The sequence below is a fragment of the Onychostruthus taczanowskii genome, unplaced genomic scaffold (genome assembly GCF_017590055.1).
Source record: "Onychostruthus taczanowskii isolate IOZ18803 unplaced genomic scaffold, ASM1759005v1 scaffold317, whole genome shotgun sequence".
Lineage (NCBI taxonomy): Eukaryota > Metazoa > Chordata > Aves > Passeriformes > Passeridae > Onychostruthus > Onychostruthus taczanowskii.
Window position 1 is genome coordinate 1 of NW_024500539.1, and position 26993 is coordinate 26993.

The 26993-nt window shown below is 70.1% G+C and overlaps 7 protein-coding genes and 1 non-coding gene across 11 annotated transcripts; 4 read left to right on the forward strand and 4 right to left on the reverse strand.

The window, feature by feature from the left end:
• Positions 1–3477: 3477 nt before the first annotated feature.
• LOC121338778 lies at positions 3478–3641 on the forward strand. Its single transcript, XR_005953072.1, has one exon. It is a non-coding gene; the product is annotated as a U1 spliceosomal RNA (small nuclear RNA).
• An 835-nt stretch (positions 3642–4476) lies between these two features.
• On the reverse strand, positions 4477–7494 carry ATRAID (all-trans retinoic acid induced differentiation factor). Its single transcript, XM_041409972.1, has 7 exons — positions 7132–7494; positions 6327–6457; positions 5960–6031; positions 5121–5192; positions 4938–5059; positions 4755–4855; positions 4477–4658 (listed from the first exon to the last, which is right to left on the reverse strand). Exons 1-7 carry the CDS (start codon positions 7477–7479, stop codon positions 4554–4556), a joined length of 951 nt encoding a protein of 316 aa, XP_041265906.1. The 5' UTR covers positions 7480–7494; the 3' UTR covers positions 4477–4553.
• SLC5A6 (solute carrier family 5 member 6) lies at positions 7460–13373 on the forward strand. Of its 3 annotated transcripts, XM_041409968.1 has the most exons (16): positions 7460–7530; positions 9523–9961; positions 10121–10186; positions 10264–10315; positions 10393–10460; positions 10552–10706; positions 10871–11011; positions 11101–11230; positions 11295–11383; positions 11466–11578; positions 11672–11739; positions 12059–12145; positions 12257–12447; positions 12526–12629; positions 12695–12816; positions 12915–13373. In XM_041409968.1, the coding sequence occupies exons 2-16, from the start codon at positions 9632–9634 to the stop codon at positions 13059–13061; spliced, it is 1863 nt and encodes a 620-aa protein (XP_041265902.1). In that variant the 5' UTR covers positions 7460–7530; positions 9523–9631; the 3' UTR covers positions 13062–13373. The 3 variants fall into 3 exon arrangements, with proteins under 3 accessions (XP_041265902.1, XP_041265903.1, XP_041265904.1); XM_041409969.1 differs by lacking the exon at positions 7460–7530 and having other exon boundaries at positions 9484–9961; positions 11328–11383; XM_041409970.1 differs by lacking the exons at positions 7460–7530; positions 12059–12145 and having other exon boundaries at positions 9484–9961.
• A 550-nt stretch (positions 13374–13923) lies between these two features.
• On the forward strand, positions 13924–17931 carry PREB (prolactin regulatory element binding). Its single transcript, XM_041409967.1, has 9 exons — positions 13924–14069; positions 15193–15385; positions 15694–15709; positions 16294–16417; positions 16491–16615; positions 16949–17122; positions 17191–17263; positions 17332–17491; positions 17574–17931. The coding sequence occupies exons 1-9, from the start codon at positions 13935–13937 to the stop codon at positions 17666–17668; spliced, it is 1095 nt and encodes a 364-aa protein (XP_041265901.1). The 5' UTR covers positions 13924–13934; the 3' UTR covers positions 17669–17931.
• A 124-nt stretch (positions 17932–18055) lies between these two features.
• Positions 18056–20377, forward strand: CGREF1 (cell growth regulator with EF-hand domain 1). The gene is made up of 5 exons (XM_041409986.1): positions 18056–18940; positions 19264–19335; positions 19468–19538; positions 19621–19742; positions 19821–20377. The coding sequence occupies exons 1-5, from the start codon at positions 18855–18857 to the stop codon at positions 20355–20357; spliced, it is 888 nt and encodes a 295-aa protein (XP_041265920.1). The 5' UTR covers positions 18056–18854; the 3' UTR covers positions 20358–20377.
• A 327-nt stretch (positions 20378–20704) lies between these two features.
• LOC121338774 (ketohexokinase-like) lies at positions 20705–22200 on the reverse strand. Its single transcript, XM_041409987.1, has 6 exons — positions 22154–22200; positions 21989–22061; positions 21642–21788; positions 21131–21219; positions 20905–21062; positions 20705–20790 (listed from the first exon to the last, which is right to left on the reverse strand). Exons 1-6 carry the CDS (start codon positions 22198–22200, stop codon positions 20705–20707), a joined length of 600 nt encoding a protein of 199 aa, XP_041265921.1.
• A 43-nt stretch (positions 22201–22243) lies between these two features.
• Positions 22244–24941, reverse strand: LOC121338768 (ketohexokinase-like). Of its 2 annotated transcripts, XM_041409973.1 has the most exons (8): positions 24577–24941; positions 24390–24506; positions 24106–24240; positions 23556–23628; positions 23209–23355; positions 22750–22838; positions 22524–22681; positions 22244–22409 (listed from the first exon to the last, which is right to left on the reverse strand). In XM_041409973.1, exons 1-8 carry the CDS (start codon positions 24690–24692, stop codon positions 22324–22326), a joined length of 921 nt encoding a protein of 306 aa, XP_041265907.1. In that variant the 5' UTR covers positions 24693–24941; the 3' UTR covers positions 22244–22323. The 2 variants fall into 2 exon arrangements, with proteins under 2 accessions (XP_041265907.1, XP_041265908.1); XM_041409974.1 differs by lacking the exon at positions 23209–23355.
• Positions 24942–25155: 214 nt separating this feature from the next.
• Positions 25156–26336, reverse strand: LOC121338775 (ketohexokinase-like). Its single transcript, XM_041409988.1, has 4 exons — positions 26204–26336; positions 26017–26133; positions 25733–25867; positions 25156–25255 (listed from the first exon to the last, which is right to left on the reverse strand). The coding sequence occupies exons 1-4, from the start codon at positions 26317–26319 to the stop codon at positions 25156–25158; spliced, it is 468 nt and encodes a 155-aa protein (XP_041265922.1). The 5' UTR covers positions 26320–26336.
• Positions 26337–26993: the final 657 nt, after the last annotated feature.

Below are 26993 nucleotides of genomic sequence, written 5' to 3' on the forward strand. Positions count from 1 at the left end.
GGATCCCGAACGGATCCTGATCCTGAAGGAACCCGAACAGATCCTGATCCAGAATGGATCCTGATCCTGAATGGATCCCGAACAGGTCCTGATCCTGAATGGATCCCGAACGGATCCTGATCCTGAATGGATCCCAAACAGAACCAGATCCTGAATGGATCCGGAACAGATCCCGATCCTGAATGGATCCCGAACAGATCCTGATCCTGAATGGATCCCCAACGGATCCTGATCCTGAATGGATCCTGATCCTGAATGGATCCCGAACAGATCCCGATCCTGAATGGATCCCGAACAGAACCAGATCCCGAACTGATCCTGATCCTGAATGGATCCCGATCAGATACTGATCCTGAATGGATCCCGATCAGATCCCAATCCCAAACAGATCCAGATCCGGTATGGATCCTGAATAGATCCTGATCCTGAATGGATCCCGAACAGATCCAGATCCTGAATTAATCCCGAACAGATCCTGATCCTGAAAGGAACCAGCTCCCGAACAGATCCCGATTCCAACCGGACCCAGACCCCGCTCGGACCTGGCCCGGCACGGACCCAGGCCCGGCGCTGTTCCGCACGGCGCTGCTCCCGCCCCGTGCCAGCTCTGGGACAGAAACTGCGGCAGGGACAGGGGCACAGAGGGTGGCACTGCCCGGGCGGTGCCGCGGCCACGGCAGGAAGCGCGGGAGGAGGAGAAGAGCCCAGAGAAGTGCCCCAGTCGGTGCCGGGGCAGCGGGCAGGAGGCGAGGCCGGGGCAGGGACGAGCCCTGAGCTGGGACTGACCCCAGAACATCGCGGGGTGGGCTGCCGGCAGCACGGGCTGAGCACGGGCACGAGGAAGAGCAGGAGGGGAGGAAGGAGCTGGGCTGGGCTGAGGGGGCTGCAGGCATCTCCTGTCTGCCCCCGATCCTTTGGGGCCACCTGGGCCAGGAACGGAGCCGTGGATTTTCTGGTGGGCACTGGAATGTCTTGTTCTGTAGTTACTGGCTGTGAGAGACCTTGGAGTAAAAGGTTGTTGTAGTTCCGGCAGCAGGAGGAAATCCCTCAGGGCAGGAATCCCTCAGGGCAGAAATCCCTCGGGGCAGAAATCCCTCAGGGCAGGAATCCCTCAGGGCAGGAATCCCTCGGGGCAGAAATCCCTCAGGACAGGAATCCCTCAGGGCAGGAATCTCTCAGGGGAGAAATCCCTCAGGGCACAAATTCCTCGGGGCAGGAATCCCTCAGGGCAGGAATCCCTCAGGGCAGGAATCCCTGCACATCCCATGCAATTCTGGACTGGGGACACAGCATGAGCCCGTGGCTTTCTCCATGTGAGCCCTTTGCCCTGCTCGGGCAGGGTTTGCTGTGCAAGGTAAATGCACAATTGACTCTCCAAAGGACTCTGGGCAGTTTGCCTATTCCCCTGGGAAATGCATGGAAAGTGCAGCGCTGCCCATTCACCCAGGGAAAGTTTCAGGGTTTCTCTCTGAGCCAGGCCTGAGGAGCTCTCAGAGAACTTCCTACACTTGAGATAGCTCAGCTACCCCAAACGGCATAAAATTAGCAGGATGGCTTCTGAGGTAGTGTTGGAAATAGGAAAAGTTTTAATAAAAGGCAAAATAACAGAGCTCTTACAGAGAAAAACCGAGCCAGGGGCAAAACATTCTTACTCCTACTAAAACACCCCACAAAAGCGATTATTTCTTTTGTTCTTTCCTTTTTCTGGTGAATTACCTGACAGTTTTTTGCCTTTGTCTAATTAGCTAACCTTAGTTTTGAGGTGAGATCTATGAGGTGTCTTCTTACCAAACTGGGGAGAGAAACTTCTGGGCTTTTTGCCTTTTTAAACAGACAAGGAATACTTTAATCACTCCTTCAACAGAGAGCCAATTCCTGGACTGGGGTGCCCCCATGGCTCCGGTTTGGGCTTTGGGGGTCCTGGGCCACAGAGAAACGTGAGTCCCCCAAAGCGGAGCTGAAGCCGGGAGTCAGCCGGTGAGAAAAGAGCAGCCCAGAGAGGAGAGCCCCGGCGAGGCCAGCAGCGTTAAAAGGCTCTGGTGTGCACTTTGGGACATTGCCCGTTCCCAGTCACCGCTCCAACCCCCGGGAAGGAGCCGGAACCCTCGGGACAGGCCGGGGCAGGAGCCATGGGAGCTCAGCGCCGGAGCCGCTCCTCACGGGCTGTCCCCAGTCCTGGCGGTGCTCAGGGCCTGTCCCCAACCCTGACAGTGCTCAGGGCCTGTCCCCAACCCTGACAGTGCTCACGGCCTGTCCCCAACCCTGACAGTGCTCAGGGCCTGTCCCCAACCCTGACAGTGCTCAGGGCCTGTCCCCAACCCTGACAGTGCTCAGGGCCTGTCCCCAACCCTGACAGTGCTCAGGGCCTGTCCCCAACCCTGACGGTGTTCACAGTCTGTCCCCATCCCCAGAGCTGTTCCTGCTCTGTCCCCATCCCCAGCAGTGTTCCCAGCCTGTCCCCAACCCCAGTGGTGTTCACACCTTGTCCCCAGTCCTGGAGCTGTTCCCAGCCTGTCCCCATCCCCGGTGGTGTTCACGGCCTGTCCCCAACCCCTGACAGTGCTCAGGGCCTGTCCCCAACCCTGGCGGTGCTCAGGGCCTGTCCCCAACCCTGGCGGTGCTCAGGGCCTGTCCCCAACCCTGGCGGTGCTCACGCCTTGTCCCCAACCCCAGCAGTGTTCACACTTTGTTCCCAACCCTGACAGTGTTCCCAGCCTGTCCCCATCCCCAGCGGTGTTCACGCCCTGTCCCCAGTCCTGGAGCTGTTCCCAGCCTGTCCCCAACCCCGGCAGTGCTCTCGCCCTGTCCGCAGTCCCGGTGCCTCCTGGGCTCGGAGCCGGGGCCGGGACGCCCTCCGGGGCTGGGGGTGACAGGCCGTGCCCCCGGTGCCCGCGGGTGAACGGAGCCCCCGTGCAGTGCCCGCAGTGGAACCCCCAGCTCACAGGGCGGTTCTCGAGGTGCGAACGGAACTCCGCAGTTCCGGCCGTCCCTCGGTGCCCGCGGCCAGAGCCGCGAGTGAGCGATTCTCCCGCGGCCGCACGCCCGGCCCATCGCTCGTGCGAGGGAACAGAACCGGGAGCAGCGGGCTGCGCGGAGCGGGGCACCGGGAGGGGCCGGCAGCACCGGGCAGTGCCGGGGAGAGGCAATCCCGGCGGCGGGAGATGGCGGGCACCGAGCCATTGGCAGCGGCGGGAGCAGAGCCCGGCCCGAGCGCGGGCGGGGGCGGCGGCTCCGCGGCACCGGGGCTCGGGGCGGGGCCGGGAGCGGCGGAACGGCCCGAGGGGCGGGGCGAGCCGGGGAGCGGGCGTGTCCATGCAAATGAGATTCCGCCGCGCGGCATGCCGGGGCCGGTGCCGCGCCGAGCCCGCGCTGCCCTGGCGCGTCCGCGGGCTTGGCGCGGGCCGGGCCGTGCGGGCCGGGCCGCAGCGCGGGGCCAGTGCGGCGGGCGGGGCACGGGGGCGGGGCGGCGGGGCAGGCATACTTACCTGGCAGGGGAGACACCATGATCAGGCAGGTGGTTTTCCCAGGGCGAGGCTCATCCCTTGCACTCCGGGTGTGCTGACCCCTGCGATTTCCCCAAATGCGGGAAACTCGACTGCATCATTTGTGGTAGTGGGGGACTGCGTTCGCGCTCTCCCCTGGTTTTATGGTTAATGATAGATTTGAAGTGTTAATTACTCTGGTTTCGGAGCTCCCGCTGTTCCCGCTCGCTGTCGGGGCCGGTTTGGCTCCCGGTCATTCGCCGTTCCCCGCGGTCGCGGCGGTGACCGCGGCCGGGTAGGTTCCGGTGGGAACGCTCCTCCCGCTCATCCCCGCCTTGGCCCGAGCGCGGGGAGGGTGCTGTGAAAAACCCGTTCACTCTCCTGTGGAAACTTCAAAAGTTTAATCAAGAGGAGACAAGGAGCATAGAACGCATCTTGGCACTGAGCCATGACCACACTGTTGCCTTTGGGGTACCCCTAAAACACCTTATAATTACATCCGCATTTTGCATATTCAGAGACTCTCATGCATATCCATAAACTAGTTTACATATTCCAGGAAATAGTTTGGCCCCTCCTCGGGTCTGCCTTTTCAGAGCATGTGCATTCCTCAGTTGGGGTCTTGGCTCCTTCTCTTTATCACGTCCAGTTTGGGCCTGGCCCACACTGCCTTCAGACGGCGAGTGCTGGTAGTTGGCAGATCTGTACAGATGTCCCCGTCCTGTGTTCATTGGATCTTATCCCACCCCAGCAGGGATTTTAACACAAGCACACTGATATCAGCTATTCCACTACTATGTCTAAGCTTAATTAACAGTAGAAATAAAAACCATATCTTTATTACAAAGTTACTTTAACCCTACACATTTTAATATTTTAAAAAGCCAGTATTATAACATGTACCTATAACAGTGGGAGTTTGCAGAGCCCCCCTCCCGGGGGTTCCACCACACCCCCACTCTTCCCCCGGGAAGGAACCAGACGGACACACAGCGAGGACCGGCAGCTTTATTGATGCCCAGAGCCTCGCTGGCCACAGATCCTCCAGCCCAGGCACGGCCCCTGCCCTGCTCAGGGCGCCTTGGCCTTCCTCCGCTGGGTGCCCCACAGCAGCAGGGACAGGGACACGGTGGCAGTGCCCAGGATTCCTCCGAAGAGAAGCACGGGGAACGCGCCCTGCCCGGGACCAGGAGTGAGCATCACGGCTCCCTGCAGCTCCTGCTGCTCCAGCCAGGGCCCGGCCCCAGCCAGGGCCGTCCCACAGGCTCTCACCTCACGCAGGCACTTGTAGCCGTGGAAGGGACTGTCACAGAGGCACTGGATGAGGCCGGGGCCGTCGGGGGCACACACAGAATTCTCAGGACACGGCCAGGCTGGCAGGGCAGAGCAGAGCAGGGGGTCAGGGGCCAAGCCAGACCCCACTGCCGGCCCCACACAGCCAGTCCCCCGCCGTACCGAGCGGCACAGAGCCGTTGCAGGGGTTCCTCTGTCCCTGGCACAGCCGGCTGCTCCTGTCCACCGCCACGTCCTGCCAGGCGTCACTCCCGCCCGGACACTGCAGCGCCGCTGGCACCGCGCTGGGGACACGGCTCAGCACGGGCACCGCGCCGCCCCCAGCCCCGGCCCCCCGGCACTCACAGGCTCTGCAGCTGCACGAAGCCCACCAGGGAGTCACTGGGCAGAGCTGCCAGCGGGTTCTCAGTCAGGTCCCTGTGAGCACACGGACCCTCAGTGCCGTGTGGCACCCCCGGCCTGGCGGGCACCGGGGACCCCCGGCACCTCGCTCAGCTCCCGTGCCCCCGCCGCCCCCTGCCCACCCGAGGCCCTGGCAGTGCAGCCCTGCAGCCAGGGCTCAAAGGTCTCTGCAGAGCTGCTGAGGGACAGCTTGGTCATTAACGAAAGCACTGATGAGCTGAGGTGCCACGGTGAGGGACAGCTTGGTCATTAACAAAAGCACTGATGAGCTGAGGTGTCACCGTGCCCTGAGGGCCACCACGGCTCACTGGGCTCATCTGGACACCGAGCCCTGAGCCCGGCCAGTGCCCTGGACGTGGCTCCTCCCTGCCTCCTGTCTCTCCAACCCGGGGATGAGGACACTGTGGGACTGTGGCAAAAGCCAAGGTGTGACCATGTGGCTCGACTCTCACTTGCCAGCACAGGTCCCCACTGGCTGTCCTGTGACAGTGCACACCATGACAGCTCCAGAAGGATCTGTCCCCTGCTCCTGCTGGGCACAGGGCTGAGGCTGCCTGGACAGACAGGTCCCAGGGCTCCCCGTTCAAAGCTGGGGGTGGTTTCTGTTTGATCACACCCTGTGGACTGTTACTGACAGCCACGAGGGCAGGGAGCGGCCAGTGGCCCTGGGACCAGCAGGGCACGGCTGTGCTGGCCTGGGCCCATGGGAATGTCCCCCCAAACCTGCCCCAACCCCCCCTGCCAGCCCGGCCCGGCTCCTTGCAGAGACCCGAGGGACTCACAGGACGATGGCAGTGGTGGCCTCGGCCAGTCCCGGGGGAACACTGCGCAGGGAGCAGTTGCTCAGGTCCAGCCTGGGAAGGGACAGTGCTTGGGGACACAGTAGCACGCCTGTCCCCCACCCTTTCCCCTGATGCCCTTGTGACCCCCAGCACCCATCTCGGCCCCGGGCTGTACCTGCTCCCCCCGCACCACCACCCAGGATGCTCCAGCCAGGCATTCCCCAGCCCCTCCATTCCCCTGCGAACCCAAAACCCCATCCCGGCACCTCCATCCCCCCAGCACCCCCTTCACGTGGCCCCCGACCGCCCAGCACCCCAGATTCGCCCCCAGCCTGTGCATCCCCGTCCTCCCCCGGGCGCCCCGTACCCCAGAAGCCGCCCCGGGGACGGGCCCCGCTCCCGGCAGCAGCGCCCATCGCTCTCGGTGTCGCGCCGGGACTCACAGAACCCGGCCACGATGGAGCCGTTCCGCGGCGGCCCCGGGCAGAGCCCGCACACCTGGGGAGGTCGAGGGAGCACGGGCAGCATCCCCGAGGTCCGGGGGCATGGCACAGGGACACCCCCGACTCCCGAGCATCCCGCCACCCCCGAGCGTGACCCGAACCCCGGTACCGCCGCTCCCCGGAGAAGGAGAACCTCCCCGGCCTCCGGGCAACCCACGGCTTCCCTCCGAGCACCTCCGAGCCGGGCACCCCGACCTCAGGACACCGACCCTCGGTTCCCCCGGGACCTCCCGAACCGGCACCCCCGACCTCAGGCCACCGACCCTCGGTTCCCCCGGGACCTCCCGAACCGGCACCCCCGACCTCAGGACACCGACCCTCGGTTCCCCCGGGACCTCCCGAACCGGCACCCCCGACCTCAGGACACCGACCCTCGGTTTCCCCGGGACCTCCCGAACCGGGCACCCCCGACCTCAGGACACCCCCGATCGGGGATACACCGACCCTCGGTTCCCCCGAGACCTCCCGAACCGGGCACCCCCGACCTCAGGACACCCCCGATCGGGGACACACCGACCCTCTGTTCCCCCGGGACCTCCCGTTCCGGTCATCCCCGATCCGGGCACTCCCTGACCTCCCGGCACCTCTGATCCGTGACACGCCCTGCCACCCAGAGCCCCCCGTTTCCGGCCCTCCCCCGGTTTCCGTGACCCCGTTCCCGCGGCTCACCGCGGCCCCGCGGGCGGCCCGGGGCAGCAGCAGCGGCAGCAGCAGCAGCGCGACCCCGCGCACGGCCCCGCCAGCCCCGCGCATCCCCGCGCCACCGCCGACCCCGAGCGGCCGGGGCAGCTCCGTGCCCGTTCCCCCCATCCCGGTACGGCCCGGGCGAGCCGAGCCAGGCCCCGGAGGGACCCCGCAGCGCGGGCACCGGGGCGCGGTGACCGCCCGCGGGCGGCGCGGCGGGGTCGCACGGGGACGGGCACCGGGAGCGGAGCGCAGCGCAGCCCGGGGTGACGGCGTCAGCGGCGGCAGGGCGGAAACGGCGGCGGGAGCGGCCCCGCCTGCCCGCGGCGTCATCCCGGCGCGCCCCGGCTGCGGCGGCACATGGGGAGAGTGCTGCCGCCGCCGGTGAGTGTCGCACCGGGGCAAGGTCACCGCCGCCGCCCGCCACCGGCACCGGGCGCTCTGCGGGCAGCGCGGGCCGGGGCTCCCGGGATGGGGGCGCTGGCGACACCGGGCACGGGGAGCAGGACCCCGGGATGGGGACACCGGGCACGGGGAGCAGGACCCCGGGATGGGGACACCGGGCACGGGGAGCAGGACGCCGGGATGGGGACACCGGGCGCGGGGAGCAGAGCCCCGGGCTGGGAGCACTGGAGGCAAGGAGGAGAGCCCCCGGCTGCGGCCACCGGGAACACCGGAGAGGGGAGCAGAGCCCCGGGATGGGGGCAGCGGGGACATCGGGGACACCGGGGAAGGCGAGTAGAGCCCCTGAGAGCCCCGGGATGAGGGCACCGGGGGCAGCGGCGGCTCCAGCGGGGTCCCCGAGTGCGCGGGGTGACGAGGAGCGATGGAGCGTGAGGAGCGGGGCACGGGGCAGGCAGGCTGGGCAGGCAGGGACAGGGACAGGGACAGGGACAGGGACAGGGGCTCAGCGCGGGGGACACGGGAGCCGGCAGAGCCGGCTGGAGCTGGGACTGCTGGCTTTTGTGGGGCACATCCTGGGACCGCCTGGGTGAGGGGGCAGCAGCCCTCAGAGGGGTGAGCAGAGCTTGGCACCACCGGGGATGGGGTGTGGGGACAGCAGGGCTGGAGGCAGCAGAGCCCCGGGGGCACCGAGGGGTCTGCGGGGCGTGGGGAGCCTTGGGCCGGGGCCGTGCAGGAGGCTGGGGCTGGGCTGTGCCCGCCGGGGACGCGCTGTGACCTCCCGTGTTTAGTCTGCACCGGGGAATGTGGGGGTGACCTTGGACCCTGGCCATGAGCTGCTGCACGTGGAGCCCGTCCTGGTCAGGGACAGGCCGGGGCTGGTGGTGGCAGAGACACTGCCCTCTCACCCCATTCCCCACCCAGACGCCGCTGGCGCTGCCGTGCTGCAGAAGCCCGTGCCAGCTCGGCTGCCCCCAGCTCTGTGGCGGGCAGGCCCAGGCAGGCTGTGCCAGGGCTGCCAGGAGGGGCTCAGCCTAATCCCACCAAGCATTCCCCAGGCAGGCATTCCTCCAGGGATCACGGTGGGCCCACAGTGGGCACTCTGCCACTCCCTGGCTGCCACCCCCGCTCCAGACTTGTCCTCCCTGTGTCCCTAACGCTGCCCTGCTGGGACTGAGGGTCCCCCACAGCCTGCACCCCCTCCCAGGCCAGGAAGGGGGGTATCCACAGCCCTGTGGCACCTGCTGCTCCCAGGCGCCCGCAGTCCCAGTCCTCTGGATGTCCCCTGGAAGTGGGGGCAGGCAGGGGCAGCACTGTGCCCGGCTGTCCCCTCCTGTCCCCCAGGAGCCAGGGCAGGGGCAGAGCACAGGGGGCTCTGGGGGAATCCCTGTCAGCGGGGTCAGGGTGCCAGGCCCGGTGGATGCTCAGGTGTCCGCTCCACCTGGCTGATGCCCGCTCCCCAGGCTGCCCCCTGCCCGTTCCTCTGTGCTGGGGGCAGCTCTGACAGGGCCCGGGGCTGCTGGGGCGGTTGGGCTGGGCTGGCTCTGGTGCTGGTGGGACCGGTGCTGCCGGGCTTGGTGGGGCTGTGCCGTGCTGGGGTGGCTGGGCCAGCCCGGGTTTGGCTCGGGTGGGAGTGGCTCAGCTCCGGGGGTGGTCGTGTTGGGTTTGGCGCAGGTGGGACGGGGCTGTCCTGCACCGGAGGCGGCTCTGTTGAGCTTGGCCTGTTCTGCCGGGGCTGGCGGTGCCGGTGCTGCGGGGGGCCCGGGTGGGACTGTTTTTGCAGCCATTGTCTTGGTGCTCTTTGAAGACTCTCCAGTTTCCTTCAGCGGGGCAGGTGGGGTGGCCCGGGGGGGACAAGCCCGGCCCAGAGGGGGGAGGAGGAGGAGGAGGGACCGCCGTTCTCCGCGCTCCGGGTCCTTGAGGCTGAGGCAGAGCGAGCGAAGGTCCCCGCAGCGCTGACACGTTCCTCCGCAGCCGCCGGGGCCGGGCCGGTGCTGTCGGGACGCGCTGCCGGGCTCAGGTGCGCCCATGAGGCCGGCGGGGCGGCGGGGCAGCGGCGGGGCGGCGCGGGGACACGCTCGGCATGGAGTTCACGGCCATCGACTACAGCATCTTCGCCCTGCTGCTGGTGCTCTCCTCGGCCATCGGGCTCTTCTACGCCCTGAGCGGCGACCGGCAGCGCACGGTGCAGGAGTTCCTGCTGGCCAACCGTGACATGGGCTGCCTGCCCGTGGCCCTGTCGCTGCTGGCCTCCTTCCAGTCAGCTGTGGCCATCCTGGGCGTGCCGGCTGAGATCTTTCGCTTTGGCACCGAGTACTGGTTCCTCGGCTGCTCCTATTTCCTGGGGCTGCTCATCCCCGCGCACATCTTCATCCCCGTCTTCTACCGGCTGCGCATCACCAGCACCTACGAGGTGAGCACGGGGACACGGGGAGGGCAGGAGGGACACGGGGAGGGCAGAGGGGACACGGGGAGGGCAGGGGGACACGGGGAGGGCAGGGGGGACATGGGAGGGGGCTGTGAGGAGCACAAAGCACCCTGCAGTCAGGTGCCCTGACCTCTCTCCTCGCAGTACCTGGAGCTGCGCTTCAACAAGACCGTGCGGGTCTTGGGCACCGTCACCTTCATCTTCCAGATGGTGAGTGGGGCCGGGGCTGTGGGGCCGCAGGCTTTGGGGGGCTGGCTGTGGCTCAGCACTGCTCTCCCTCCCCACAGGTCATCTACATGGGGGTGGTGCTCTACGCCCCTGCTCTGGCCCTCAACGCAGGTACGGTGAGCTCAGGTGTGGGGCCGTGCCGGGGGGCTGCTGCCCCTCACCCCGTTAATGTCCTCTGCCGCTTCCAGTGACGGGCTTTGACCTCTGGAGCGCCGTGCTGACCATGGGGCTGGTCTGCACACTCTACACCACGCTGGTGAGTCCCTGCTGCCGCGGGTGCCCGTGCCCCTGCCCTGCCAGGTGGGCGCTGTCACCGTGTGCTGACGGGCGTCCCGTGTCCCCACCAGGGTGGCCTGAAGGCCGTCATCTGGACAGACGTGTTCCAGACGCTGGTGATGCTGGCGGGGCAGGTCGCCGTCATCGTGGTGGGCGCCTGGCGGGTGGGGGGCATGGCCCGTGTCTGGCGCGTGGCTGAGCAGCAGGGCAAGATCGCCGGTATCGAGTGAGCCATCTCCCGGGACCCCCTGTCCTGCTCTGGGGACACCTGGCTGGGGGAGAGGGACCCCGGAGCGGCGGTGCGGGCCATCCCTGGTACCCTCTTTCCCGTGGGGCGTGGGGGGGCCAGTGAGGACCTGTCACCACGACCCCCCCTGCTCCTCCCCGCAGCCTGGACCCCAACCCCCTGGAGCGCCACACCTTCTGGTCGCTGTCGGTGGGCGGGGTGTTCATGATGCTGTCGCTGTACGGGGTGAACCAGGCGCAGGTGCAGCGCTACCTGTGCGCCCGCAGCGAGCGCCAGGCCAAGCTGTGAGTGGGGCTGGGCTGGGCTGGGGTCCCCTCACCTGCCGCGGGCCCCCCGCCGCCGCCCGAGTCTGACAGCCCCGCGGCGCCCGCAGCTCCTGCTACGCCGTGTTCCCCTGCCAGCAGATCGTGCTGTGCCTCAGCTGCCTCACGGGCCTCGTCATGTTTGTCTACAACCTGGAGCACCCGCTGGCGCCCAGCCAGCGCCCTGCCTCCCCTGACCAGGTGGGTTAAGAGCCCCTCCCGTGTCCCCCGCTGCCCCCAGCCCCGCACTGACCTCCTGCCACAGCTGGTGCTGTTCTTCGTGATGGACGTGCTGCAGGACCTGCCGGGGCTGCCCGGGCTCTTTGTCGCCTGCCTCTTCAGCGGCGCCCTCAGGTGAGCGGGCGGCCCTGGGGCGGTGGCTCAGGTGGGCTCAGGTGTCCCGGCCGAGCCCCCTTCTGCTCCCTCTCCTCCCCAGCACCATCTCCTCCGCCTTCAACTCGCTGGCCACGGTGACCATGGAGGACCTGGTGCGGCCGCACTTCCCTGGGCTGTCGGAGTCGCGGGCCACGCTGCTCTCCAAGCTGCTGGGTGACTTAATGGGGGGTGGCCGGGGGGGCAGCCGTGGGGCTGGCGTGGCGGGGGGTCCGCAGCACTGCCATGACACCCCGCTGCCCTCCCCAGCTCTCGGTTACGGGCTGCTGTGCCTGGGGATGGCGTACGTGTCCTCCATGCTGGGACCCGTGCTGCAGGTAGGCACGGGGCTGGGGCACCCCACACGGGGTGGGGACCCCGGCTCTGGCACCCCACACGGTGTGGGGACCCTGGCTCTGGCACCCCACACGGGGTGGGGACCCCGGCTCTGGCACCCCACACGGGGTGGGGACCCCGGCTCTGGAACCCCTCACGGGGTGGGGACCCCGGCTCTGGCACCCCACACGGGGTGGGGACCCCGGCTCTGGCACCCCACACGGGGTGGGGACCCCGGCTCTGGCACCCCACACGGGGTGGGGACCCCGGCTCTGGCACCCCCAGGGCACGGGGCTGGTGCTGAAGGCCGTGTCCCCGCAGGCAGCCATCAGCATCTTCGGCATGGTGGGGGGCCCGCTCCTGGGGCTCTTCTGCCTGGGCATGTTCTTCCCCTGCGCCAACCCCACCGTGAGTGTCCCCGACCCGGCCGGCGCCCCCAGCCCCGAGTGGGTGTGTGGGTGCCGTGGGGCACCCTGAGTCCGCACGGGGACCAGCGCCCTTCTTTGTCCCCTGCCACAGGGAGCCGTGGTGGGGCTGCTGGCCGGACTGGCCATGGCCTTCTGGATAGGCATCGGCAGCTTCCTGCAGAGCACAGCGGGGGCCAAGGGGGTGCCCCCCGCCAACAGCACAGCGCTCCCCACCGTGGGCAACCTCAGCACCGTCCTGGCCACCACGCTGCTGCCCCCCACCACACCAGCGCCCGCCCCGAGGTGAGCGCGGGGGGCTCGGGGGCTGGCTGTGCAGGGCGTGAGGTGCCCTGCACCCCCTCCTGACGCCGTGTCCCCCAGCCCCACGGGGCTGCAGCGCTTCTACAGCCTGTCCTACATGTGGTACAGTGCCCACAACTCCACCACCGTCATCCTGGTGGGCGTCCTGGTCAGCCTGCTCACCGGTGAGTGTGGGGCGGCGCGGGGGCCGCCGTGGTGCCCCCGCCCCTCTCACACCCTGTGCCCCCAGGCCCCACGCCGGCGGCGGCCCTGGACCCCCGCACCATCTCCCCCGTGCTGCCGTGGCTGCTGTGCTGCCTGCCCCCCAAAATCCGGCACTGGCTCTGCTGCGGGGGATCCGACCCTGCCCAGGTGAGGGACAGGCTCCCGGCACCGCAGCGGCAGGGGGACATGGGGGTACCCCCCTGCTGCCTCTCCTGCTGCCTCCCCTGCCCCCTCTGTCCCCACAGGCCCCCGGGCACGCGGGCACGGCGGAGAAGAGCCATGGGGTGCCCAACGGCCTGTCCCCCCCGGGCCCCGAGCAGGGGGACGAGGGACAGGGCTACGTCCGCAGCGCCGGTCCCCCCATCTACGCCGTGCAGGAAACCTCCTTCTGACGGCCCCGGCGCGGGGGTCCCGGCCACGGCCCTGCCCGGGGCATCCTCAGACAGCCGGGGCATCCTCAGACAGCCGGGGCGTGCCGAAGATCGGCGGGTGCCCCTCCCGGGGGCTCTGGGACCACGGCTGGGGGTGTGGGAGCGGTGCCCCCTCCCCAGGCCGGGACGTCGTGCGGTACCCCCGGCCCAGCCACGTGCCTTACACACCGCCCCGGGCCCGGGGGCCGCCCTGCCCCGGGGTGCCGAGTGCCCCGCAGCCCCCGCCACCGTTCGTGTTTGGTGTTCCCCAATAAATGGTTCTGGAGCACAGGCCCTGCAGGGTCCCGAGGAACTCCCTGCTGCCCCCCGGGACCCCCAGCTCCCCCCCAGGGGGCTGTCCCCATGTCCCCCGGGATCCTCCGGTCCGTGCCCCCCGGCACCGGGATGTTCCCCGTGTCCCCCCGGGATCCCCCGGTCCTTGTCCCCCAGCACCGGGCTGTTCCCCGCTGTCCCCGTGTCCCCCCGGTCCTTGTCCCCCAGCACCGGGCTGTCCCCGTGTCCCCCTGGGATCCCCCGGTCCTTGTCCCCGCGGCACCGGGCTGTCCCCGTGTCCCCCCGGTCCTTGTCCATCAGCACCGGGCTGTTCCCCGTGTCCCCCCGGGATCCCCCGGTCCTTGTCCCCCCGGCACCGGGCTGTCCCCGTGTCCCCCCGGGATCCCCCGGTCCGTGACCCCCGGCACCGGGCTGTTCCCCTCTGTCCCACGTGACCTCGCGGCCACGCCCCCTCCCCGAGCCGCCCGCGCTCCCGCGCCCGGTTAGCCACACCCCCGGCGGGTAACGGGGCGTGACGCACCAGCGCGTGAAGCCACGGCGCGCTGACGTCACGTCCGTGTCATGGCGCCGCGGCGTCCCGCCGAGCTGTACCGGGCGCCGTTCCCGCTCTACACCGTCCGCCTGCACCCGCGGCGGCCGCTCGCCATCACCGCCGGCGGCGGAGGCGCCGCCAAGACCGGCATCCGCAATGGCGTGGTGCGGGGGAGCGGGGACGGGGCTGCGGGGAGAGCGGCGCGGGAGGCTGAGGGGTCCGGGAAGGGCCCGGGTGTGGCGGGGGGTCTGACACGGCGGGGCCTGGGGGGGTTGAGGGGCGGTGGGGCCCGGGAGGGTCTGACACGGCGGGGCCTGAGGGGTTTGCGGTGCTGAGGGGCCCGGGTGTGGCGGGGGGTCTGACACCGTGGGACCTGAGGGGTTTGCGGTGCTGAGGGGCCCGGGTGTGGCGGGGGGTCTGACACCGTGGGACCTGAGGGGTTTGCGGTGCTGAGGGGCCCGGGTGTGGCGGGGGGTCTGACACCGTGGGACCTGAGGGGTTTGCGGTGCTGAGGGGCCCGGGTGTGGCGGGGGGTCTGACACCGTGGGACCTGAGGGGTTTGCGGTGCTGAGGGGCCCGGGTGTGGCGGGGGGTCTGACACCGTGGGACCTGAGGGGTTTGCGGTGCTGAGGGGCCCGGGTGTGGCGGGGGGTCTGACACCGTGGGACCTGAGGGGTTTGCGGTGCTGAGGGGCCCGGGTGTGGCGGGGGGTCTGACACCGTGGGACCTGAGGGGTTTGCGGTGCTGAGGGGCCCGGGTGTGGCGGGGGGTCTGACACCGTGGGACCTGAGGGGTTTGCGGTGCTGAGGGGCCCGGGTGTGGCGGGGGGTCTGACACCGTGGGACCTGAGGGGTTTGCGGTGCTGAGGGGCCCGGGTGTGGCGGGGGGTCTGACACCGTGGGACCTGAGGGGTTTGCGGTGCTGAGGGGCCCGGGTGTGGCGGGGGGTCTGACACCGTGGGACCTGAGGGGTTTGCGGTGCTGAGGGGCCCGGGTGTGGCGGGGGGTCTGACACCGTGGGACCTGAGGGGTTTGCGGTGCTGAGGGGCCCGGGTGTGGCGGGGGGTCTGACACCGTGGGACCTGAGGGGTTTGCGGTGCTGAGGGGCCCGGGTGTGGCGGGGGGTCTGACACCGTGGGACCTGAGGGGTTTGCGGTGCTGAGGGGCCCGGGTGTGGCGGGGGGTCTGACACGGCGGGGCCTGGGGGGCTGGCTGTGCGGTGCCCAGGGACCCGGCTGTCCCGGGCAGCCCCCGCGGCGGGGCCGTGACCGCGCCCCCCGGCCCGCAGCACTTCCTGCAGCTGGAGCAGATCGGCGGGCAGCTCAGCGCCTCGCTGCTGCACTGCCACGACACCGAGACCCGCGCCACCATGACCATGGCGCTGGCCGGGGACGTCATTGCCGCCGGGCAGGACAACAGCTGCCACATCCTGCGCTTCAGCCTGCAGGAGCCCGAGGCTCCGGGCACCGCCGGGAAGGACGGTGAGACACCGCTTCACCAGCACTTGCCCTCGGGCTGGGCTGTGCTCTGGGGATGGCCCTGAATCCCCCTCCCGCCTGCCCTGGATGCTGCGGGGGGGATGAAGGGTGTTGTGGAGATATTCTGTGAACAGCCCCATGCCCACCCTTGGGTGCCATGGGGCAGGATGTGGGGTCTGTGGGGTGGCATGGGGATGGGGATGGCCTTTTACCCTGCCTGCCCATCCTGACCCTTCTTCTCTGTGCTTGCCCTGGGTACCATGGTGAGCTTTGGGGCTGGTTCACTGCCCTGGGGCTCCCCACACCCCCAGATGCTATGGCCAGAGTGTGAGGGGCTGTGGGGTGCTTTGGGGCTGGGGCACAGCTGTGGACCTCCCATGCCCACCCTGGACCTTCCCTGTGCCTGCCCTGGGCACTGGAGGGCAGGGAGTGGGGGGGAGCTGGGGGGTCTGTGGGGTGGCTTGGGGATGGCATTGCCCTGAACCCCTCCATCACTGTCATGGACCTGCCCCCTGTGGCTGCCCAGGGTGCTACATGGAGATTTGGGGTTTGGACACTGTCCTGGAACCCCCTGACCCCCCAGTGCCTGCCCGGGGTGCCATGGGGAGCTCTGGGGGTGCAAGCCCCCCACTGCCTTGTGCCTGCCCCGAGCCCTGCCGTACCAGACACTGGTGCTGTGGGGCAGGGAGGCTGGGTGCCGTGGGCAGGGCGTGGGGAGCTGTGGGGCTGTGGGACAGAGAGTTGGCAGGCAGGCATGGGGAGCCAGGGTGGGCACAGGGACAGGGGTGGGCAGGGGGAGCTGGGACAGACACGGAGGAGCAGCCATTGCTGATGGCAGCAGGGACAGCTGGATTGACAGCACCTGTGCTCACCTAACGCTGCTCCCCCACACCTGCTTGGGACCATGGCAGGGCCTGGCCCTGCCCAGTGCCCACACCAGCTGTGCCCCTGCAGTTCCCCAGCATGAAGAAGACGCTGGAGTTCAGAGCCCATGACGGGGAAATTGAGGACATCGCACTGGGCCCTGACAACAAGGTGGGTGTCAGGGGCTCCCCACTTCCCTGCCCTGCAGGAGAGGGGCCTCAGACCCCTGTGCTGTGTGCAGCAGGTGGTGACGGCGGGGAGGGACTTCCAGTGCTGCGTGTGGCAGCAGGACCAGCTGGTGACAGGGCTGCGCTGGCACGAGAACCTGCCTGGCATCCCTGACAAGGCCTATCGCTACCAGGCCTGCCGGTGAGGGCTGGGGATGGGGCTGGGGGGCTGCACACTGAGCTGGGGGCAGAGCAGAGGCCTGGGGTCGGGGCACTGGGGCTGGGCAGGGCATGGGGCTAGGCTGTGGGGCTGGGGGTCATCAGGGTCACGGGGCAGGAGGTGGGGAGGCACCACTGGGGCTGGGAATGGGGCCCCCCTGCCTGCTGCCCTGTTCTGCTGGCTCTGTGGGAAGGGGTCTGTCTCCAGGGCTCTGCTGGCAGCTGCACGGGGAGGGGGCTGGGGCCAGGTTTGGACTGGGGCAGTGGTGGCCGTGAGGGGCCGTGTCCCACGTGCCCCACATCCCTCTCCTGGCAGGTTCGGGGCGGTGGAGGGCAGCGCCGGGGCTCTGCGGCTCTACACCGTGCAGGTGCCCCACAAGCGCGAGCGCCGCCCCCCGCCCTGCTACCTGACCAAGTGGGATGGGAAGAGCTTCCTGCCTCTGCTGACGCGGCCCTGCGGCTCCGAGGTGGTCTCCTGCCTCTCCATCAGGTAGCCCAGGGCCAGTGGGTACGGGGTGGGGGCCGTGGCAGCCCCCGCTCACTACCCTCCCCCCACAGTGATTCGGGCACCTTCCTGGGGCTGGGCACAGTGACGGGCTCCGTGGCCATCCACATTGCCTTCTCACTGCAGGTGAGCTGGGGCAGGGCCGGGGCAGCCCCGCCGGCCCCCGCAGCCCCTCACCTCCTGTGTCCCCCCAGAGGCTGTACTACGTGAAGGAGGCCCACGGCATCGTGGTGACAGACGTGGCCTTCGTCCCCGAGAGCCGGCCCGGGCGGGAGCTGCTGGGGGGCCACGAGGCCGCCCTGCTCAGCGTGGCCGTGGACAGCCGCTGCAAGCTGCACCTGCTGCCCACCCGCCGTACGTCCGGGGGGCTGCCCCTGGGGCCCGGCTCCTCTGCAGGGGGGGCTGCAGCCTCCTCTGACCCCTCCCTGTCCCACAGGCTCCCTCCCTGTCTGGCTGCTGCTGCTGCTCTGTGCCGGCCTCATCGTGGCCACCATCTTGCTGCTGCAGCTCGCCTTCCCAGGCTTCCTGTAGCCCCCGGAGGGTCCCCCTGGCACCAGGAGCGACCCCCCCAGCCTCCTCCTACCCCACACAGACTGTGAAGGACACGAGGGACCAGCCCTGGCCCCGCTGTCCCCGCTGGCGCTCGGGGAGCAGGCGCGGGTCCAGGGAGCCCGCAGGGCCCGTCCCTGTGGGGCTGTGCTGGCAGCAGTGCAGGGCTGGCCCGGGACAGGGCCGTCTCCTGCCCCAGGACAAGGGGGTCCTGCTGGCCCCTGCCCTGCTGCTGCCATTAAACTGGAGCATGAAGGCAGTGCTGTCCGCGTGTGCTGGGGGAGCGGCCTGGGGCTGAGGGCATCGCGCTCCGGGGCCGGTCGGGGGCTGGCTGCCCAGAGCCCCCGGGGCCGTGTGTACCGGCACGGGCCGGCCCAGGCCCTCGGCCGTGCTGCTGCGGGGCCCGGGGCTCGGTGACGCTGGGCTGGCCCCGTTCCGCCCGGGACCGTGGGGGGCTCGGGGGGTCTCACACACCGGCGTGGCCCCGTCCCTGCTGTGACCACGAGCCCATCCCGGACCCCGGTTTGGACTGGCCGGGTCCCGGTTACATCGGCGCTGCCCCGGGGCACCTACGTGCGGCTGAATCCCTGCTCCCCGCGGGCCGGGCAGGGCCGGGCCGGGCCGGGCGGGGCCGCTCCCGGCCGCGGTGGCAGGGCCGAGACGTGTCGGCTACGTGGCCCCGGGGCGGGGCGGGCGGCACCGACACGCGAACGGGGCTGGCTCAGTGGGTACCGGGGAGCACCGGCGGTACCGGGTTGGTGTGCGGGGTGCGTGGTACCGGGGGGCACCGGCGGTACCGGGTTGGTGTGCGGGGTGAGTGGTACCGGGGGGCACCGGCGGTACCGGGTTGGTGTGCGGGGTGAGTGGTGCCGGGAGGCACCGGCGGTACCGGGTTGGTGTGCGGGGTGAGTGGTACCGGGGGGCACCGGCGGTACCGGGTTGGTGTGCGGGGTGAGTGGTACCGGGGGCTGCGCTGGGTGGGCAGCGCTGCGCGTTCCCAGCACCCTCCCAGCCGTGCGAGCGCGTCCCCGCCGTGCTGGAACCGGGGCGGCTCCCGGAGCCCCCTCCCCTCTCCCAGCGCCGGGTTCCCACGGGCGCTCGCACCGACCCCCGGCAGGACCAGCCCCGACCCCGGTGTTCCCGTCCCGCCGCAGCCCGAGGTCGCGGGATGAGGAAGCCGCCGGTGATGCCGCTGCCGCTGCTGCTGCTGCTGGGGCCAGCGGCGTGGGCCGCCCCCAGGGCGGGCACCAACAGGTACGGGGACACAGGTCTGGGGACAGTGCAGGGGGGACACAGGTCTGGGGACAGTGCAGGGGGGACAGGTCTGGGGACAGTGCAGGGGGGACACAGGTCTGGGGACAGTGCAGGGGGGACACAGGTCTGGGGAACTGGGGGGGCACAGTTAAGGGAAGGCAGAGCCGTGGTGTTTCCAGTGCAAGGTGGCCATGGCAGGGGAGCAGAGGGGTCCGAGCTGCACAGTGAGGGCTGGGACCCGTGGATCTGCAGGGGCCGTGGGTGTCAGGCAGGGGGCAGCAGCCCCCCAGGGGCACAGGAACCATCCCCTGTCTCTCGGCCAGGCCTGAGCCCCCCGTGGCCGCAGTCGTGGATCCGTACCCCGACCCGCTGAGCCCGGAGTCGCCTGCACTGCAGTGAGTCCCTGCCCTGGGGACCCCACAGCACTGGGACCCCCACCACGGCCAGGGCTGGGCGGGGGGCACGGACAGTGCCCAGCCTGCCGTGGGGCAGTGCAGTGCTTCCCACCCCAGCCCTGCTCCCCCCAGGCTGCTGTGGAGCGCCGTGCGGAGCCTGGGGCCCCCGGAGCAGGACGTGGAGGCCATGACACGGGAGCAGGGTAAGGCCACCGGGGCGTGATGGGGGGCTGAGGGGCTAGGGGGGCCAGGCAGCCCTGCCCCACAGCGCCCCGTGCCCCACAGCCCTGCTCTACCTCTTCGTGCTCCATGACCACGACCAGAGCAGGCACCTGGATGGGCTGGAGCTGCTGCAGTTACTTGGCACGGTGCTGGCACAGGCCGGGGGGCAGCCAGACCCTGACATGGTGGGTCCCGCAGGGATGGCTCCTCGTGCCCCACTGAGCCTCTGGGCCGAGCCCTCATCCCGTTCCCCATCCCCCTAGGTGGCTGCACTGGTGGATCAAGCTCTGGCAAGGCAGGACCTGAATGGGGATGGGCTGCTGAACCCCTCTGAGCTGCTGGACCCCCCCGAGATGCTCTTGTCTGGTCAGGACAAGGGTCCCCCAGGACAGCCCCCACTAGAGCAGGAGGCAGGGGTTGGAGCTGTGCCTGGCAAGGGCACAGAGATGCCAAGGCAGGACCTGGAGTTGAAAAGCCCAGGACAGGCAGCCCCTGAGGCTGGAGAGCCCCAGACTGGAGCCCCTGAGGAGGGAGCCCCTGAGGCTGGAGACCCCCAGACTGGAGCCCCTGAGGAGGGAGCCCCTGAGGCTGGAGACCCCCAGACTGGAACCTCTGAGGATGGAGCCCTCAAGATGGAATCCCTCGAGGTGGAATCTCACAATACTGAGGCCTTGGAAGCAGAAATCGTTCCTGGGGCCAAAGCCCCCAGTACTGATGCCACAGAGGAAGAGGAATCCCCTGAGGCTGAAGCCCCTGAGGAGCAGGCAGCCCCAGCCTGGAGGGACCATGGGGAGGGGTAGGCAGTGGGGGCTGTGGGATGCAATTCCCTGGCTGCTCCCTGCCCTGCTCAGGGCACACAGGGGCAGGGGGATGGCCCCTGGCCAGGCTGCTGGGGCCAAGCAGGGCTGGGGTGGAGTAGTCTCCTCTGTAACTCATCGGACGGAGAAATAGAGGCACTGCTGGTCACTTGGCTGTGGTCAGTGCATGTCCGGGGCACTGGGACCCCAGCCAGGGCAAGGGGGACACAGCCAGGTGACACAGGAGGCAGCAGTGGCGCACACAGGGTTTTATTGGGGATGGCTGGGTGCGGTGGAGATGTGGAGGTGCAGTGCTGTGCCTGAGGCTGCAGAGCTCTCCAGGCGCACACTCAGACAATGCCATCGAAGCCCTGGATCCCACATTTCCTGCCCGCGATCTGGCAGCCGAAGGTGAGGGCATCCTGCAGGCTCCTCCCTGGGGAGGGGGCCCAGGATGAGATGTGGCCGTGCCGCGGCCGTGCCAAACTGAACCGTGGCCGTGCCAAACTGAACCGTGGCCGTGCCGTGGCCGTGCCACGTTTGTGCCCGCCTTCTGCCAGCGCGAAGATGACGGCGGCGTTGAAGGTGTCCCCAGCCCCCAGCGTGTCCACGAGGGTCTCTGGGGGGAAGGCGTCCGAGTGCAGCAGCTCCCCGTCGGGCCCCAAGGCATCAGCCCCCTCCTCAGCCCAGGCGCAGATCAGCGTGGCCCTGGGGGAGTGCGGGGTGGGTCTGGGGCACACCGTGTGCCCCCCGGCCCCTCTCAGGTAGACCCCTACCCCGGCTGGATGCGGCTCCGCAGCCCCCGCAGCGCCTCGGGGGCCGATTGGTACCCGAAGTGCCGGGCCAGGTCCTTGCTGATGAACACCTGCGGGAGAGGGGCTGGGGCGGGGGCAGCCCCCGGTACCCCCAGCCAGGTGCGGTTAGATCTGTGCCCTGGCGGTGTCCCCAGACCCCGCCTGAACTCCCAGATCCTGTCTGCACCCCTAGATCCAAACCCCCCACCCCTGCACCCCCCGAGCCGGACTCCACCGGAACACCACTCCCAAATCCCGCTGCACCGTGCTCCCCGCAGATCTGACCGCTCCCGTCCCGACCGAGCCCCCGCCACGCCTCTGGCCTAGCCCGGTGATCGGGACAGGCGGATGGGGACGGGTGACCGGGACAGGTGACCGGGACAGGTGACCGGGACAGGTGACCGGGACAGGTGACCGGGACAGGTGACCGGGACAGGTGACCGGGACAGGTGACCGGGACAGGCGATCCCGCCCCATCGCCCCGCTCCCGCACCACGTGTCCCCGCCCCATCAGCGGCAGCAGCTCCTCCCGCGGCTTCTCCAGCTCCACCGAGATCCGGACCCGCTGCCCCGGCGCCGCCGCCCGGTTGTGCCGCTCCACCCGCTCCAGCATCGCGCCCTGCTCCGCCGCGTTCCGCGCCTGCGGACACGGCACGGCTCCGGCATCACCGGGGGACCGCCGGTCCCGAGAGGCCCCTCGGCCCCGGGGATGCTCCCCCGTTGGGGATGTCCCCCAGACCGAGGGATTCCCTCCGGTCCCAGGCTCACGTACAGCCCGAGGGATTTTCCCCAGCGCCGGGGGTCCCGCAGACCCTAGAGCCCGCTGAGCCTCGGGCTCACCTCGAAGTGGATCCACCTGTATTGGGAGAGGTCGACCCGCTCGAAGTCGCGGGCTGTCACGTCAGGCAGGTTCCTGTGGGACGGAGGCCAGGGGGGAGATGGGGCCCCTCGGCCTGGCCCGCGCCCGGGGCGAAGGGCAGCTCCCGGGGCCGCGGAGGGCCCCACGCCACCGGGACAGAGGTGCCCGGGGAGGCGCTGCCCGGGTGAATCATTTACGGGGACACTGAGCTGGATTCGAAGGGCAGCGCAGGGGTTTTATTGGGGATGGCTGGGTGCGGTGGAGATGTGGAGGTGCAGTGCTGTGCCTGAGGCTGCAGAGCTCTCCAGGCGCACACTCAGACAATGCCATCGAAGCCCTGGATCCCACATTTCCTGCCCGCGATCTGGCAGCCGAAGGTGAGGGCATCCTGCAGGCTCCTCCCTGGGGAGGGGGCCCAGGATGAGATGTGGCCGTGCCGCGGCCGTGCCAAACTGAACCGTGGCCGTGCCAAACTGAACCGTGGCCGTGCTGTGGCCGTGCCACGTTTGTGCCCACCTTCTGCCAGCGCGAAGATGACGGCGGCGTTGAAGGTGTCCCCAGCCCCCAGCGTGTCCACGAGGGTCTCTGGGGGGAAGGCGTCCGAGTGCAGCAGCTCCCCGTCGGGCCCCAAGGCATCAGCCCCCTCCTCAGCCCAGGCGCAGATCAGCGTGGCCCTGGGGGAGTGCGGGGTGGGTCTGGGGCACACCGTGTGCCCCCCGGCCCCTCTCAGGTAGACCCCTACCCCGGCTGGATGCGGCTCCGCAGCCCCCGCAGCGCCTCGGGGGCCGATTGGTACCCGAAGTGCCGGGCCAGGTCCTTGCTGATGAACACCTGCGGGAGAGGGGCTGGGGCGGGGGCAGCCCCCGGTACCCCCAGCCAGGTGCGGTTAGATCTGTGCCCTGGCGGTGTCCCCAGACCCCGCCTGAACTCCCAGATCCTGTCTGCACCCCTAGATCCAAACCCCCCACCCCTGCACCCCCCGAGCCGGACTCCACCGGAACACCACTCCCAAATCCCGCTGCACCGTGCTCCCCGCAGATCTGACCGCTCCCGTCCCGACCGAGCCCCCGCCACGCCTCTGGCCTAGCCCGGTGATCGGGACAGGCGGATGGGGACGGGTGACCGGGACAGGTGACCGGGACAGGTGACCGGGACAGGTGACCGGGACAGGCGATCCCGCCCCATCGCCCCGCTCCCGCACCACGTGTCCCCGCCCCATCAGCGGCAGCAGCTCCTCCCGCGGCTTCTCCAGCTCCACCGAGATCCGGACCCGCTGCCCCGGCGCCGCCGCCCGGTTGTGCCGCTCCACCCGCTCCAGCATCGCGCCCTGCTCCGCCGCGTTCCGCGCCTGCGGACACGGCACGGCTCCGGCATCACCGGGGGACCGCCGGTCCCGAGAGGCCCCTCGGCCCCGGGGATGCTCCCCCGTTGGGGATGTCCCCCAGACCGAGGGATTCCCTCCGGTCCCAGGCTCACGTACAGCCCGAGGGATTTTCCCCAGCGCCGGGGGTCCCGCAGACCCTAGAGCCCGCTGAGCCTCGGGCTCACCTCGAAGTGGATCCACCTGTATTGGGAGAGGTCGACCCGCTCGAAGTCGCGGGCTGTCACGTCAGGCAGGTTCCTGTGGGACGGAGGCCAGGGGGGAGATGGGGACCCTCGGCCTGGCACGCGCCCGGGGCGAAGGGCAGCTCCCGGGGCCGCGGAGGGCCCCACGCCACCGGGACAGAGGTGCCCGGGGAGGCGCTGCCCGGGTGAATCATTTACGGGGACACTGAGCTGGATTCGAAGGGCAGCGCAGCGGTGGCCGCGCTGTGCCCTGGGGGTCAGCCGTGCCCCACAGCCCCTGACCCTCCGGCACGGCTGAGGGAGCCGGGTTATCCCCACGGGGCCGTGCCGGCTGTCCTGCACTGCGGAGCGGCCGTGTGGAGACCACCCCCAGTCCCGGCAGCGGCACCGGCGGTGACAGGGCTGCGGGGACAGTGTCCGCGGGATCACGGCCACTCGCCCCATCCGGTAGCCCCGGGCAGGCAGCGGGGCGGCCCTCGGAACAGAGCAGGCGGAGCGCAGCGCTGCCCGCGGGCAGGGGCCGGGCCCTTACGTGTCGTGCAGGACGATGGTGCGGGAGCCGCTGGCGGCGTTGACGAGGCAGACGGCGCAGGGCACGGCTCCGCGGGGCTGCCACGCCACGGGCGCCGTGTCCACCCCCCGGCGATGGAAATCCGCCGCGATGAAGCTTTGGGGGACAGAGAGCGGCGTGAGCGGCGGCGGCGGGGAACGGCGGGCGGGCAGCGCGCCGAGGGCAGCGGCGCGGAGGGGCCAGTGAAGTGCCAGGGGGGTGGGCCCGGTGCCCCGCCGGTGCGGGAGTCCCCGCACCCCACTTACTCAGCGGCGGGCCCGGGGGTCAGCGAGCCCATGAAGGCGCAGGGCGCTCCCAGCAGGGACAGCACCGTGCAGGAGTTGGAGGCGTTCCCGCCGCGCTGCCAGCGCTGAGACACGCACCTGCGGGGCGAGAGGCGGCGCTGGGCGCGGGGCCGGCCCCGGGACGCCGCGGGAGCCCCGCTGCCGGTACCTGGTGTCCGAGTCCTCGGCTGGGAAGGCCTCCACCACGCTGATGATGTCCAGGCACACCAGCCCCACGCACAGGATCCGCCGCTTCTCCGCCGCGCCGCCCGCCTCTGCCGCCATCCCGGGCCGCCTCCGCGCCGGACCGGAACCGGAACCGCAGCCGGAACCGGGACAGGGACGGGACCGGGACACAGACGGGGACAGGGACGGGGACAGACACCGGGACAGAACCGCGCCGGGCACGGGCGAAGCTTTGGCCACGCCCCCTCGAGCTGCCGCCAATCAGCGGCCGCAGCCGCGCCGGGCCCTCGGGGGGCGTGGCCATGAGGGCCCGCCCCGGCCACGCCCCCGCGGTGCAGGGCGCGCGCACGGCGGGACAGACGGACACGGGGACAGGGACAGACGGACATGGACACACAGGGAACGGCTCCGGCATCACCGGGGGACCGCCGGTCCCGAGAGGCCCCTCGGCCCCGGGGATGCTCCCCCGTTGGGGATGTCCCCCAGACCGAGGGATTCCCTCCGGTCCCAGGCTCACGTACAGCCCGAGGGATTTTCCCCAGCGCCGGGGGTCCCGCAGACCCTAGAGCCCGCTGAGCCTCGGGCTCACCTCGAAGTGGATCCACCTGTATTGGGAGAGGTCGACCCGCTCGAAGTCGCGGGCTGTCACGTCAGGCAGGTTCCTGTGGGACGGAGGCCAGGGGGGAGATGGGGACCCTCGGCCTGGCACGCGCCCGGGGCGAAGGGCAGCTCCCGGGGCCGCGGAGGGCCCCACGCCACCGGGACAGAGGTCCCCGGGGAGGCGCTGCCCGGGTGAATCATTTACGGGGACACTGAGCTGGATTCGAAGGGCAGCGCAGCGGTGGCCGCGCTGTGCCCTGGGGGTCAGCCGTGCCCCACAGCCCCTGACCCTCCGGCACGGCTGAGGGAGCCGGGTTATCCCCACGGGGCCGTGCCGGCTGTCCTGCACTGCGGAGCGGCCGTGTGGAGACCACCCCCAGTCCCGGCAGCGGCACCGGCGGTGACAGGGCTGCGGGGACAGTGTCCGCGGGATCACGGCCACTCGCCCCATCCGGTAGCCCCGGGCAGGCAGCGGGGCGGCCCTCGGAACAGAGCAGGCGGAGCGCAGCGCTGCCCGCGGGCAGGGGCCGGGCCCTTACGTGTCGTGCAGGACGATGGTGCGGGAGCCGCTGGCGGCGTTGACGAGGCAGACGGCGCAGGGCACGGCTCCGCGGGGCTGCCACGCCACGGGCGCCGTGTCCACCCCCCGGCGATGGAAATCCGCCGCGATGAAGCTTTGGGGGACAGAGAGCGGCGTGAGCGGCGGCGGCGGGGAACGGCGGGCGGGCAGCGCGCCGAGGGCAGCGGCGCGGAGGGGCCAGTGAAGTGCCAGGGGGGTGGGCCCGGTTGCCCCGCCGGTGCGGGAGCCCCGCACCCCACTTACTCAGCGGCGGGCCCGGGGGTCAGCGAGCCCATGAAGGCGCAGGGCGCTCCCAGCAGGGACAGCACCGTGCAGGAGTTGGAGGCGTTCCCGCCGCGCTGCCAGCGCTGAGACACGCACCTGCGGGGCGAGAGGCGGCGCTGGGCGCGGGGCCGGCCCCGGGACGCCGCGGGAGCCCCGCTGCCGGTACCTGGTGTCCGAGTCCTCGGCTGGGAAGGCCTCCACCACGCTGATGATGTCCAGGCACACCAGCCCCACGCACAGGATCCGCCGCTTCTCCGCCGCGCCGCCCGCCTCTGCCGCCATCCCGGGCCGCCTCCGAGCCGGACCGGAACCGGAACCGGGACAGGGACGGGACCGGGACACAGACGGGGACAGGGACGGGGACAGACACCGGGACAGAACCGCACCGGGCACGGGCGAAGCTTTGGCCACGCCCCCTCGAGCTGCCGCCAATCAGCGGCCGCAGCCGCGCCGGGCCCTCGGGGGGCGTGGCCATGAGGGCCCGCCCCGGCCACGCCCCCGCGGTGCAGGGCGCGCGCACGGCGGGACAGACGGACACGGGGACAGGGACAGACGGACATGGACACACAGGGACAGACGGACATGGACACACAGGGGCAGACGGACATGGACATACAGGGACAGACAGACATGGACACACAGGGACAGACGGACACGGGGACAGGGACAGACGGACACGGGGACAGGGACAGACGGACACAGGGACATACAGGGACAGACAGACACGGGGACAGGGACAGACGGACACGGGCACACAGACACAGGGAGACGGACACACAGGGACAGACGGACACGGGGACAGGGACAGACGGACACGGGGACAGGGACAGACGGACACAGGGACATACAGGGACAGACAGACACGGGGACAGGGACAGACGGACACGGGGACAGGGACAGACGGACATGGACACACAGGGGGACAGACAGACACGGGGACAGGGACAGACGGACAC

What these genes read in the sequence shown, in the direction of transcription:
- ATRAID (XM_041409972.1), bottom strand. Translation starts at nt 7,479, where the DNA reads ATGACGCCGCGGGCAGGCGGGGCCGCTCCCGCCGCCGTTTCCGCCCTG. An exon ending in GGGCCGCCCGCGGGGCCGCG is followed by an intron (nt 6,458 to 7,131) that starts GTGAGCCGCGGG and finishes CGACCTCCCCAG; the next exon opens with GTGTGCGGGCTCTGCCCGGG. An exon ending in GCTACAAGTGCCTGCGTGAG is followed by an intron (nt 4,659 to 4,754) that starts GTGAGAGCCTGT and finishes GGTCCCGGGCAG; the next exon opens with GGCGCGTTCCCCGTGCTTCT.
- SLC5A6 (XM_041409968.1), top strand. Translation starts at nt 9,632, where the DNA reads ATGGAGTTCACGGCCATCGACTACAGCATCTTCGCCCTGCTGCTGGTG. An exon ending in AGCGAGCGCCAGGCCAAGCT is followed by an intron (nt 11,012 to 11,100) that starts GTGAGTGGGGCT and finishes CGGCGCCCGCAG; the next exon opens with CTCCTGCTACGCCGTGTTCC. An exon ending in TGCTGGGACCCGTGCTGCAG is followed by an intron (nt 11,740 to 12,058) that starts GTAGGCACGGGG and finishes GTGTCCCCGCAG; the next exon opens with GCAGCCATCAGCATCTTCGG.
- PREB (XM_041409967.1), top strand. Translation starts at nt 13,935, where the DNA reads ATGGCGCCGCGGCGTCCCGCCGAGCTGTACCGGGCGCCGTTCCCGCTC. An exon ending in GTCTCCTGCCTCTCCATCAG is followed by an intron (nt 17,123 to 17,190) that starts GTAGCCCAGGGC and finishes CTCCCCCCACAG; the next exon opens with TGATTCGGGCACCTTCCTGG. An exon ending in GCACCTGCTGCCCACCCGCC is followed by an intron (nt 17,492 to 17,573) that starts GTACGTCCGGGG and finishes CCTGTCCCACAG; the next exon opens with GCTCCCTCCCTGTCTGGCTG.
- CGREF1 (XM_041409986.1), top strand. Translation starts at nt 18,855, where the DNA reads ATGAGGAAGCCGCCGGTGATGCCGCTGCCGCTGCTGCTGCTGCTGGGG. An exon ending in GGCCATGACACGGGAGCAGG is followed by an intron (nt 19,539 to 19,620) that starts GTAAGGCCACCG and finishes CGTGCCCCACAG; the next exon opens with CCCTGCTCTACCTCTTCGTG. An exon ending in GGCAGCCAGACCCTGACATG is followed by an intron (nt 19,743 to 19,820) that starts GTGGGTCCCGCA and finishes CCATCCCCCTAG; the next exon opens with GTGGCTGCACTGGTGGATCA.
- LOC121338774 (XM_041409987.1), bottom strand. Translation starts at nt 22,200, where the DNA reads ATGATTCACCCGGGCAGCGCCTCCCCGGGCACCTCTGTCCCGGTGGC. An exon ending in ACAGGTGGATCCACTTCGAG is followed by an intron (nt 21,789 to 21,988) that starts GTGAGCCCGAGG and finishes CCGTGTCCGCAG; the next exon opens with GCGCGGAACGCGGCGGAGCA. An exon ending in TGATGGGGCGGGGACACGTG is followed by an intron (nt 21,220 to 21,641) that starts GTGCGGGAGCGG and finishes CCTCTCCCGCAG; the next exon opens with GTGTTCATCAGCAAGGACCT.
- LOC121338768 (XM_041409973.1), bottom strand. Translation starts at nt 24,692, where the DNA reads ATGGCGGCAGAGGCGGGCGGCGCGGCGGAGAAGCGGCGGATCCTGTGC. An exon ending in ACAGGTGGATCCACTTCGAG is followed by an intron (nt 23,356 to 23,555) that starts GTGAGCCCGAGG and finishes CCGTGTCCGCAG; the next exon opens with GCGCGGAACGCGGCGGAGCA. An exon ending in CGGAGCCGCATCCAGCCGGG is followed by an intron (nt 22,682 to 22,749) that starts GTAGGGGTCTAC and finishes GCACTCCCCCAG; the next exon opens with GGCCACGCTGATCTGCGCCT.
- LOC121338775 (XM_041409988.1), bottom strand. Translation starts at nt 26,319, where the DNA reads ATGGCGGCAGAGGCGGGCGGCGCGGCGGAGAAGCGGCGGATCCTGTGC. An exon ending in ACCCCCGGGCCCGCCGCTGA is followed by an intron (nt 25,868 to 26,016) that starts GTAAGTGGGGTG and finishes TGTCCCCCAAAG; the next exon opens with CTTCATCGCGGCGGATTTCC. An exon ending in ACCATCGTCCTGCACGACAC is followed by an intron (nt 25,256 to 25,732) that starts GTAAGGGCCCGG and finishes TCCGTCCCACAG; the next exon opens with GAACCTGCCTGACGTGACAG.